General features: G+C 39.7%; 1 protein-coding gene across 1 annotated transcript in view; it reads right to left on the bottom strand.

The window, feature by feature from the left end:
• Positions 1–12,785, bottom strand: part of LOC105555491 (vacuolar protein sorting-associated protein 35-like) — a 36,127-nt gene that overhangs the window by 11,718 nt on the left and 11,624 nt on the right. The window contains 5 exon segments of the mRNA XM_012002459.1: positions 5,542–5,664; positions 8,274–8,429; positions 8,835–9,042; positions 10,869–11,017; positions 11,119–11,215. Of these exon segments, the coding sequence (XP_011857849.1) occupies positions 5,542–5,664; positions 8,274–8,429; positions 8,835–9,042; positions 10,869–11,005 (624 nt within the window). The 5' untranslated portion in view covers positions 11,006–11,017; positions 11,119–11,215.

Here is a 12,785-nt window from a genome sequence, read left to right as displayed (position 1 = left end):
CAGTTTTCCTGTCATTTTCCTTCTCTGTTTCAGTTATAGGGCACACAAGTAAATCAAGCAGGATGTCTTCTCAAAACATCATTTGAAGTTAAACTGCCTTTGCAATGTTAACGTATTTGATATTTGTTTTTTCTTTTTGAGACAGTTTTGCTCTTGTTGCCCAGGCTAGAGTGCAGTGGCGCAATCTTAGCTCACTACAACCTCCGTCTCCTGGGTTCAAGTGATTCTCCTGCCTCAGTCTCCAGAGTAGCTGGGATTACAGTGCCTGACACCACGCCCAGCTAATTTTATATTTTTAGTAGAGGCAGGGTTTCACCAAGTTGGCCAGGCTGGTAACTCCTGACCTCAAGTGATCCGCCCACCTCAGCCTCCCAAAGTGCTAGGATCACATGCATGAGTCACCGCACCCAATCTGTTTTTTCTTTCCTTTTTTTTTTTAAGCTCTGTTACCCAGGCTGGAGTGCAGTGGTGTGATCACAGCTCATTGCAGCCTTGAACTCCTGGGTTCAAGTGATGCTCCCACCTCAGACTCCCGAATAGCTAGGACTACAGGCTCATATCATCACACCTGGCTAATTTTTATTTTTTTTTGTAGACACAGAGTCTCATTCTGTTGCCCAGGCTGATCTTGAACTACTGGCCCCGAGCAAACCTCCCGCCTCAGCCTCCCAAAGTGTTGGAATTACAAGCATGAGCCATTACAACTGGCTGATATTTGTTTTTTCTGATTCGTAAGTAACGTTCCAAAATTGGAGAAAATTAGAAAAATACACAAAATCATCCACACATCATCCCTAAATCTACCATCCAGGGATGATCATTGGTAACATTCTGATGCTAAATGTCTTCCTTTCTTTCTACGTAAATGTAACTGGAATTTTTGTGTGTGGTTTTCTTTTTTCTCTTGGGCACGATCTCGGCTCACTGCCACCGCTGCCTCCTGGGTTCAAGCCATTATTCTGCCTCAGCCTTCTGAGTAGCTGGGATTACAAGCGTGCCACCACGCCCCCGCTAATTTTTATATTTTTAGTAGAGAAGGGGTTTCACCTTATTGGCCAGGCTAGTCTTGAACTGCTGACCTCAAGTGATCCACCCACCTCGGCCTCCCAAAGTGCTAGGATTACTGGCCTGAACCACCGCATCTAGCCCTTATTTTCTTACTTGAGAGTTAAACAAAATCGATTGAAGTAGTTTGTATCTAATTTTTCTTTTTTTTTTTTTTTGAGACGACGTTTCACTCTTGCTTCCCAGGCTGGAGTGCGATGGCACGATCTCGGCTCACCACAACCACCGCCTCCCAGGTTCAAGTGATTCTCCTGCCTCAGCCTACCGAATAGCTGGGATTACAGGCATGCGCCACCACACCCAGCTAATTTTGTATTTTTAGTAGAGACGGGGTTTCTCCATGTTGGTCAGGCTCGTCTCAAACTCCCGACCTCAGGTGATCCGCCTGCCTCAGCCTCCCAAAGTGCTGGGATTACAGGCGTGAGCCACCGCGCCCAGCTCTAATTTTTCGTTCACTTATTTTATCCTAACAATTTTCCCAATACTAATTTAAAATCATTGTAATGACTAGAAAATATTACAGAGACTGGCTATGGCATAATTTATTTAACTATTCCCTTTTAGAAATAATCTCTAATATTACAATGAATGTTCTATATACACTAAGCTTTATTGAGACCCTAATTATTCCCTTAGTATAAATTCTTGGAATTCCACTTGAAGTAAAATTATTGGATATTTTAACACCCTACTTACATACTGCCAACTTCCTAGAAGTATTACAGTAATTCACACTGCCAACATTAGATGAGAATGAATTTTCATCACACCATCGCCATTGCTAAACCTTATTTTTCATTTCTCTTTGCCAATTTGATTTCTTAAAAGGTTCGCTGTTGTAATTACAAGCAAGGTTAAATATTTTATCATGATTGACTATCCAAATTTCTTCTTGTTAAAGCAATCAGTTCTTTTCATTTTTAAAAGATGGCAACAGGCAGGGCATGGTGGCTCATGCCTGTAATCCCAACACTTTGGGAGGCCAAGGAGTCAGGAGGATCACTTGAGCCCAAGAGTTTCAGACCAGTCTAGGCAACACAGTGGACTCTGTCTCTACAAAAAATAAAAAATTAGCCAGTGTGGTGGCACATGCTTGTAGTCCCAGCTACTCAGGAGGCTGAAGTGGGAGGATCACTTGAGCCTAAGAGTTCAAAGCTGCAGTGAGCTGTAATCATACCACTGTATCCCAGTCTGGGTGACAAAGACCTTGACTCCAAAAAAAAAAAAAAAAAGTGACATTGACAGTCATAGACCTTGGCGCAGTGTATGGCAACACAATAAGTAATGCTAGTAAATAAGTAAAGGCTAGTTACTTTTATTTATTTGCCCTAAATCATTTTGATCCCAGAATTTTTTCATCTTATAACTGAAAGTTTGTATTCTTTGGCAACTAGTGTTCTAGTCTTTGCTTATACAAGTTCAACCATTTTTTAGTGACTGGGTCTCCCTCTGTCGCCCAGGCTAGAGCGCAAAAGAATAATCATAACTCACTACAGCCTCCAACTTCTGGGCTCAAACTGTCCTCCTGCCCTAGCCTCTTATTTTTGAGATGGAGTCTCACTTTGTCGCCCAGGCTGGAGTGCAGTGGCGCAATCTCGGCTTACTGCAACCTCTGCCTCCCGGGTTCAAGTTATTCTCCTGCCTCAGCTTCCCGAGTAGCTGGGATAACAGGCATGTACCCTCACGCCTGGCTAATTTTTGTATTTTTACTAGAGACAGGGTTTCACCATGTTGGCCAGGCTGGTCTCAAACTCCTGATCTCAGATGATCCACCCATCTCGGCCTCCCAAAGTGCTAGGATTACAAGTATGAGCCACCACACCCAGCCCTGCCCTAGCCTCTTGAGTAGGTAGGACTACAGGCATGTACCACCACACCTGGCTAATTTTTTAATTTTCTTTCCTTTTTTTTAGACGGAGTTTCACTCTTGCCCAGGCTGAAGTGTAATGGCGCGATCTTGGCTCACCGCGACCTCTGCATCCTGGGTTCAAGTGATTCTCCTGCCTCAGTCTCCCGAGTAGCTGGGACTATAGGCATGCGCCACCACGCCCAGCTAATTTTGTATTTTTAGTAGAGACGGGGTTTCTCCGTGTTGGTCAGGCTGGTCTCGAACTCTGACCTTAGGTGAACCGCCTGCCTCGCCCTCCCAAAGTGCTGGGATTACAGGTGTGAGTCACCACAATCGGCCTTTTTATTTTTTAATAGAGATTGGGTCTTGCTATGTTACCCAGGCTGGGTGAATTCAACTTAAAAAACAATTCTACATATAAATGAAGTCATGCAGTATTTGCCTTTCCGTGTTTGGCTTATTTCACTTAGAATAATGTCCTCCAGATTAATCCCTATTGTCATAAATGGCAAGATTTTCTTCATTTCTATAGCCGAATATTATTCTACTATGTAGAGAATGTATGTACATATATATATACACACACACATACACGTATATACACACACATATATACAAAACGCAATTTCTTTACTCATCTATCGATGGACACTAAGGTTGTTTCCGTATCTCAGCCATTGTGAATAATGCTGCAATGAACATGGGAGTGCAGGTATCTCTTTGAGATACTGATTTCCTTTCCTTTGAATACATAACCAGATGTGGGACTGCAGGGTCACATGGTAGTTCTAGTTTCAGTTTTTTGAGGAACCTCCATACCGTTTTCCATAATGGCTATACTAATTTATATTCTCAATAATACACAGGGTTCCCATTTCTCTACATCCTTGCCAACACTTGATTTTCTGTCCTTTTGGTAACAGTTATTCTGACAGATATGCGGTAATATCTCAGTGGTTTTGATTTGCATTTTCCTGATAAATGATGTCGAACATCTGTTCATATACCAGTTGGTCATCTGTATGTCTCCTTTGGAAAAATGTCTATTCAGATCCTTTGCTCATTTTTAAATCAAGTTATTCATTTGTTTGCTACTGAGTTGCATTCTATATATATTTTGGATACTGACCACTTTTCAGATGTACAGTTTGCAAATATTCTCCCCCATTCCATTGGCTGTCTCTTCACTCTGCTGATTGTTTCCTTTTTTGTACAGAAGCTTTTTAGTTTAATAGACTCCCACTTGCTTATTTTTGCTTTGATTGCCTAGATTTTTGGTTTCACATCCAAAAAATCACTGACCAATGACAAGGAGGTTTTTCCCTATGTTTTCTTCTAGGAGCTTTATGGTTTCAGGTCTTTAATCCATTCTGAGTTCATTATTATATATGGTACAACATGAGAGTCCAATTCCATTCTTTTGCATGCGGATATCCAACTTTCCCAATACTATTTATTGAAGACACCATCCTTTTCCCCTTTGTGTATTCTTGGTGTCCTTATCAAAGATTAGTTTATTGCACATGTATGGGTTTATTTCTAGACTCTCTATTCTGTTCCGTTGGTCTATGTGTCTGTTTTTACGCCAGTACCATATTGGCACACTGTCTTAATTACTATGGCTTTTTAATGTAGGCTGGTTGCTATTTTTATTGTTATATTCACAAATTTCTATCCGTAAATGCTGGTAAAGAGTGAATGATAAGCTGGCCTAATAAAAATTGGCCAAAAGCTGCTGTTTCATGCTGGTAGGTCTACTTAATACATCCTTTTTTCTCTATTATGAGAAAATCAAGTCCCTACTGAGGCCGGGTGTGGTGGCTCACACCTACAATCCTAGCACTTGGAGAGGCTGAGGCAGGAGGATCACTTGAGGCCACAAGTTCGAGACCAGCTGGTCAACGTGGCAAGACACTCTCTCTACTAAAACTACAAAAATTAGCTGAGCGTGGTGGTGCACACCTGTAAACCCAGCTACTTAGGAGGCTGACACACAAGAATCGCTTGAACCCAGGAGGTAGAGGTTGCAGTGAGCCAAGACTGAGCCACTGTACTCCAGCTGGGGGACAGAATGAGACCCTATCTCAAAACAAACAAACAAACAAAATTAAGTTACTGAGGTTGTTCCTTAACATTAACCTGACTGTCCAACTTTCAGGTACATGAGCTTGAGGTATTTTCTTCAAAACTACACCGTGAAGACTCAAGCCATGATTCTGGTTTGAGGAAGAAAAAAGCTCATAAAAAGTTGCCCACAACTCATGATATTATTCAATTATATGCCTTTAGAGAGAAATGACTGCAATGCTAGACCCTCTCCTTAGGTTTTAAAGCTAACCTGAATTAGAACTTAGGAAAGAGTTTCAGCATAAATTCACACTGCTTTAATCTTGCATTTCTAAGTGCTTTTGATGTGATCCCTCAGTTAGTATGTGATGCCCCAACATCACTGTTAGGAACACTTAGCACAGGATAAGTAACAAATACAGAGTTGCCAAAAATGGGATTTTATTATACCACTGTCTATTTTTGTATGTTTGAAATTTTTTATAACATAAAGCACACACACACACACTCAGAGTGATGAAAAAGGAAAAAAGTGCCTAAATACGTAAAAGTAAACTCACCACTTTAGAATTCTCTTTGTATCAGAAAGCTTGCTGGTAAGCTGCAAATACCAGTGGTGGCAATGTGAAGCGAATCCGCTGATTTCCACCAGCTCCAAAATGTTTTCGTGCTGTGTTCAAAATCTGACCCAAAAGCATTAAAGAAACAAAATTTCCAAACTATGATTAATCATTTGTGAAATAAATGTGGGCTCCAATCATCATTGCTAACATTTTGTGAATATATACAATGTACCATAGTTTATGGTAGGCAATTTATATATTTCTTATCTCCTCAAGTTGTCACAACAATTCAGAGACAGATACAATTCCATTTCACAAATGGGGAAGTATGAGTTTCAGAGAGGTTGTATAACCTGCCCAAGGTAGTGAGTTAGAAGCAAAGATATATTTAAATATATTTTCATATACACACATGCAAAGTATGCTGCATTGATAAAGAATGTAGGCTCTGGCCAGATGTGGTGACTCATGTGTGTAATCCCAGCACTTTGGGAGGCCAAAAGTGGACAGATCAGTTGAGGTCTGGAGTTTGAGACCAGCCTGGCCAACATAGGTAAACCCCGTCTCTACTGAAAATACAAAAATTAGCTAGGCGTGGTGGCGCACACCTGTAATCTCAGCTACTCGGGAGGCTGAGGCAGGAGAATTGCTTGAACCCAGGAGATGGAGGTTGCAGTAGGCTGGGATCATGCCACTGCACTCCAGCCTGGGTGACAGAGCAAGATTCCATCTCAAAAAAAAAAGAGAAAAAAAGAAGGCTGTGAAGACACCCAGAGACTCACATTTAAAAGTAAATTCTAATACTTGTTACATGTGTGGCTTTGGGCGAATTATTTACCTTCTCTTAGCCACAAGTTTCTGTAAACTCCTAGGGTTGTTGGGAAGATCAAGTGACACGTGAGGTTTCACCACTACTTAGCACAAGGCATACGCTCAGTAATATTAACTATTACTATGATACAAAACAACTATATGCATATTACTGGTACATCATACCTCCTCATTCCAAAAAATATTAAGACCGAAAAGGCTAATATACTTTAAAAGAGCTACTTGTGAAATATTCCATGAATTCTGTGTTTTTCTTGGATTTTTTTTCTGAAATGGTACAACATATAGCCAATTCAGAAAAATTACAAGAAAAAGAGTTTATAAAATGTTTTTAATATGTGTGACACAATGACATTCAGATTTTGTGAAATTCCTGATATGGCAGATGAATAAGAGAATGCATTTTCCCTCGGGCAGTCAGAGCTAATGACCCTATTATTAAAGATCGTTATACATGGGAATAACCAATCAGCCACATGCAGAAGGCATACTTTTTTTTGAGACAGAGTTTCACTCTTGTTGCCCAGGCTGGAGTGCAATGGCGTGATATCCACTCACTGCAACCTCCACCTCCCAGGTTCAAGTGATTCTCCTTCTCAGTCTCCCAAGCAGGTGGAATTACAGGTGCCTACCACCATGCCTGGCTAGTTTTTTGTATTTTTAGTAGAGATGGGGTTTCACTGTGTTGGCCACGCTGGTCTTGAACTCCAGATCTCAGGTGATCCATCCACCTCAGTCTCCCAAAGTGCTAGGATTATAGGTGCGAGCCACCATGCCCAGCGGGAAGGCATACTTTCTAACTACTACATTTGGTATGCAATACAAAATGAAAACACACAGACACACACAATCTCACACAGAAACTTAAGGGAAACAGTTAAAATACTCAGTCACTCTGTACAGATTACATAGTTCACAGAGCACAATACCACAGTCCTGGAATGTTTGTCACTAAGCCAAGACAAAGACCATCACACTATCAACAGCAGTCAGCCTCTTATTTTACACTGATTATGAAGAAGTACAGGAGTGTCAACTACAATGAAGAAAGTCAACAGAAAGAGATAAAACAGTCAGAACATCCTCAAGCAAATGTCTTTTTCATCATAGCAGCCTAACAGCCTTATGCATCCAAGAATGGTTAAACTACTTTGCCCAAACAATAATTAAGCAGCCAACCGTGCTAACCCTTCACTAAAATAAATTCTCTATCTAGTATCGATCACTGATACCCCTACTCAGGCAACATGCTTTATCCATTTCACAAAGTTTCCCTGTGGACTAATAATAAAGAGAACCTCATGTGATTGTTCTTTATCAGAAAAAAAAAAAGTTAAGAAAAAGGCAAAATGAATTTTAAAACCTCTCATCAAAAAACAAAAACTCACATTTTCAATGTGACAAATATAATTTATACTTGCAAATTTGGAAAAGTAAAATTAAATGTAAGAATTGTATTTCTTATAAAGTTTATTATAAGCAATACATAGTTCAGAAAAAAATCAACATGGAATAATTATGGGCACTCAAGTAAAAGAAGAGACTTTTTTGTAATTCTCAGATAGTCTTCAAAAGAAATCAGAGCAACTGAATTGTTAACTCACATGCTCCAGAAGTTTACAATTATGTTTATATATAAAGTAAAAGCCCACAGATGCTATGAATCTCTTTTTTTTTTTTTTTGAGACAGAGTCTCGCTCCGCTGCCCAGACTGGAGTGCAGTGGCGCAATCTCAGCTCACTGCAACCTCCGCCTCCCGGGTTCAAGTCAATCTTTGATTCAGTTGCAATTCCTTCAAAACCGTCTAAGACCAGAAGGTGAATTAAACCATTTTAAGCACTTCAACATGTGATTTCACTAGGAGCTGATACAGGGTTATAGTAAGAGTAAACTCATACCAAGTACTGCTGGTCAGGGTCCTCAGAGCGCAGCAGATGAATGAAGCGGCCCACAAGGCTCTGCTCATCAGCAAAGTCTTCTGGATCAGGGTCCTCTACAGGCTGATCTGGCTGATCTTGAATCAATGTGGATACCAAATTCATGATGGAATCCACCTGTAACATGTGAGGCACAAGAAACCCACTGACGTGAAACCATTGGCATATAAAGCCACTGTCAAAAGTGTTTCCAGTTATAAAATTACAATACAGTATCAACAAGATATTCCTTTTTTTGGTTAGAAAGTCGATACACAGGTATGTCATACACACATATACAGACAAAAGTCTGGAAAGATATGCACAAAATGTTAATTAACAGTGGTTATTCTCTATCTGGTGGAATTATAAATGTTTTATGATTCTTTATACATCTCCCATTTTCTAATTTATATAATGAATAAGTTACTTGTAAATTTTCTTTAGTATTGAATTACCCTCCCCTCCCATCTCAGGTATCTAGGTCCATAGTCTAAAATTGTAACACTGTTTCCCTAAAATAGCATGGAGGTATTCTCTTACCTGGTCTTGAGAGACAATTTCTGTATTATAATCCAGAACGTTACTAAGCACATAACAACTCATGCTCTTTCTGGACTCATAGTCAAAGTACTCAAAGAGTGGGTGAAAATGTTTTAATTTCAAGACTGTTAAAATATTGTTGTAAGTGTCAACTGGTATTTTCAAAAGTCTGGTGAGTTCCTTTGAAACTGCACTACTGGTAGCAATACTACAAAAAGAAAAACAGAAGTCTTAATGAACAAAATTAACTTTCTCTATGCATAAATAGCACTTGTTCCATAAGAATTTGAAATTTTTCATTACACATTAAAGGAAATGGGTCAGGTGAATCATACCACCAGCAGAGTATAACAACCTCCTTTCAAGAGGATAAAAAATGCCCATCTAAACATAAATATATATATTCATCTATTATTTTTCTGTTGATACAAAACTAGAAACAGTTTCCAACTCATGAACAGATGGTATAGCTGGAGTTAAGATGACTGTCTAGAATTCGATGACATTTCTAAGGGAAGTATTTTAAGTGGTAGTTTCGTTCCCAGGGGGCAGCCAACAAGTATTGTATATTCACGATGAAAATAAATAGGAAAAAAAATCCATGCAAAACCAGCAATTTGACACAATAGAAAAATATATAAACTATTTCTTCTGCATCAGATGTTGGTGATTAAGGAAAAGCAGGCTGACTGAATTAGGTAGTGGTTAGTAAAAGCATTCTGTAGATACTGAGGCATATTGGGGCATTTATAACAACCTCTATTTCCAATGATTTTGTCTATTTTTACTTTAAAATTCACTTGGGGAGAAAGACATAGATACATCATTTAGTTTTTTTTATTTAAATTTTTTTAATTTTTAATTTTATTTTTTATTAGAGACAGGGTCTCGCTCTGTTGCCCAGGCTGTTCTCAAACTCCTGGGCTCAAGTGATTCTCCCAACTCAGCCTCCTGAATAGCTGGGATGACAGGTGCAAGCCACCACACCTGGCACATCATTTAATTTTCGCTCATACTTATTCCATATCTGAACTTGTTTTCCGTTTGCACACACACAAAACCAAAATGACCAAAAGAAAAAGGGTAACACAAACGGAGGAAAAAAAGAGTAAATTTTCTTGATGCAGGTAAACCACTAGAAGGGAGATAGAAAGGAGGAACATGACATGAGGTAAAATTCTCAAGAATATGGGCGGGGGAGGCAGGCCTGGCTTGAACCAAGTCCAGAGCAGTGGGGAATGGGGCAGGAAGGGAACCGCGGGGGAAGGTAACAGGATCCGAGCTGCCCATAGTGGCCACTACAGGACGCCACAGGTCTAGGACAGAACAGCTGAGGAGGCTTCAAGTTGGAAACAGGACTGTTCGTACTTCCTTGAAGGTATCAAAATCAAAGCTCAAAATAGAAAAGAAATTTAAACCAATTTAATTCTGCACCTTAAATACACATACACCCTTCATTTTTCACCATGTGCTCATTCGTAGGAAAACACCTCTTATGGAAATAAATACTGCCTGAGAAAGTTTCCTTACCAGTTTAAGAACTCATTCACACACAGCAAGCTCCTCCAACCCGCAGCCCACAGGCTGCACGCAGCCCAGCATGACTTTGAATGCAGCCCAACACAAATTTGTAAGCCTTCTTAAAAACATTATGAGTTTTTTGCGACTTTTTTTAAAGCTCATCAGCTATTGTTAGTGATAGTGTATTTTATGTGTGGCCCAAGAAAATGGTTCTTCCAATGTGGCCCAGGGAAGCCAAAAGATTGGATGCCCCTGATACACAGAAAGGGATCCAAATTGGAGTCACTGGTCGCTGAAGACTGCCTATGGTCCATGGGTACCACAATTTCATTAATATACACAACCAAGTAATTGGTCACCACTTTCTGCCCCTAGTAGTGCTAAGCATGACAATCTTAATGCATGATTAAAACAAGACAAATGGCAGCAGTTCAAAAAACAATTGAGAAAGAAAAGCAAATCTAGGAAAAAAGTGTCTTTATGAGGATTTTTACAAAAATGTAACTGACTTACTGTTCAAGGTTGAGCTTATTGAATATCTCCACTGTTGTTTCTAGAACTTTATCAACATAGTCCACACGATCAGGGTAACATTTCATGGCAAGATTAATGAGAGAGACTTGTAAAGATACAACATCCTCTGAAGGCATGTCTTGTCTAGACTGGAATGTTTAGAAAACCATACAATTTACTTTAAACAATTGTAAAAGGAAGGCAGAGAAGTTTCAAAGTTTTGAGAACTTAGGAGAAATGCTACACAAACCTGTATCACTGTAGCCACCTGCTGTGAAAATATATCAAAAAGTTTAATATCCGCTGGGATTCCAGGTCCATCTTCACGGTGAGCAAATAAAGCTAATCTAAAAAAAAAAAAACAAAACCCCTTTATTTTAAAAGATACAGGGTTTGGGTAGTGAGATCATGGATGACATCTTATTCTTTATTGCTTTTCTATATTTTGTATGAGCCCAAAAGGCTTGTTTTTTTAGACAGAGTCTCACTCTGTCGGCTAGGCTGGAGTGCAGTTGTGTACTCTCAGCTCAATGAAACCTCCACCTGCTGGGCTCAAGCTATCCTCCTCCCACCTAGGCCTCCTGAGTAGCTGGGGCTAACAGCATGTGCAACCACGCCCAGCTAATTTTTGTGCTTTCTGTAGTGATAGGGTTTCACCATGTTGCCCAGGGTGGTACTAACCTGGACTCCAGCAAGCCTCCCTCCTTGGCCTCCCAAAGTGCTGGGATTACAGATGTGAGCCACTGCACCCAGCCTCCTCAATTCATTTTTAACTAAACAGTTTTGCCAGTGCAACCTTTTTTCTTCAGCATTCTTATTTCATACTATACTAAGTAGATTTTCAACAAGATAATTCTCTCAAACTCTTTGAAGCATAATTAAGTAGATATGGACAGAAATGCATTAAAGTGACAAATGTATTCAACAACCATGATTCAAATAAATAATCTTTAAAAAATAAAAGTACATAGACTATTTTAAGTACTGCATTTTTACTAAAGTTTGAAATACAACTAAGTCTAAAATTCATAAAATTAACTTTTATTTCCCTCATCTTAAATTACTCAAAATAATGTCTGTTTCATTATCATTATCTGTTTGTCACAGTCACAACTACATCCACATTTTGTTATGCCCAGAAGCATCAGTACTGACAGAGATGGGTAAGTGACATTACAGGCAACACAGGAAAATCCAGTTACTAGCTTCCTTTAAGAGGGGGCTCAATCAGTATGGAATTTTTGCTGCCCAGGATTGAGCTGATAATTTGGAAAATTTTGTAATCTGAATTCTCAGACTTTAAAATGAATAACTTAGTTTTTCAAAAAACATACAAAAGGTATCTGCAGAAATAAATCTTCACTTAGGTTTCTGGTTTCATGACAATGCTTACAAGTAGTAGGACAGACATTCTGTACTACTACACAACATGGCTGCAAAAAAGTCACCCATTGGCCAAACACAGCGGCTCACATCTGTAATCCCAGCACTTCAGGAAGCGGAGGCAGGCTGATCATTTGAGCTCAGGAGTTTGAGACCAGCCTGGCCAACCTGGCAAAACCCCGTCTCTACTAAAAATACAAAAATTAGCCGGGCATGGTGGTGCATGTCTGTAATCCCAGCTACTCGGGAAGCTGAGACACTAGAACCCCTTGAACCCAGGAGTTGGAAGTTGCAGTGAGCCAAGATAGCACCACTGCACTCTAGCTTGGGTGACGGAGTGGGACTCTGTCTAAAAAAAAAAAAAAAACTAAGAAAATAAAACTTAAAGTGGATGTACTAAACATATTTGATACTTAAAATTTTTTCTTAAAGAAAATGTGGGCCGGGCGCGGTGGCTCAAGCCTGTAATCCCAGCACTTTGGGAGGCCAAGACGGGTGGATCACAAGGTCAGGAGATCGAGACCATCCTGGCTA

This window comes from Mandrillus leucophaeus, unplaced genomic scaffold, assembly GCF_000951045.1.
Source record: "Mandrillus leucophaeus isolate KB7577 unplaced genomic scaffold, Mleu.le_1.0 Scaffold689, whole genome shotgun sequence".
NCBI lineage: Eukaryota > Metazoa > Chordata > Mammalia > Primates > Cercopithecidae > Mandrillus > Mandrillus leucophaeus.
This window is presented reverse-complemented; position numbering and strand designations above follow the sequence as displayed.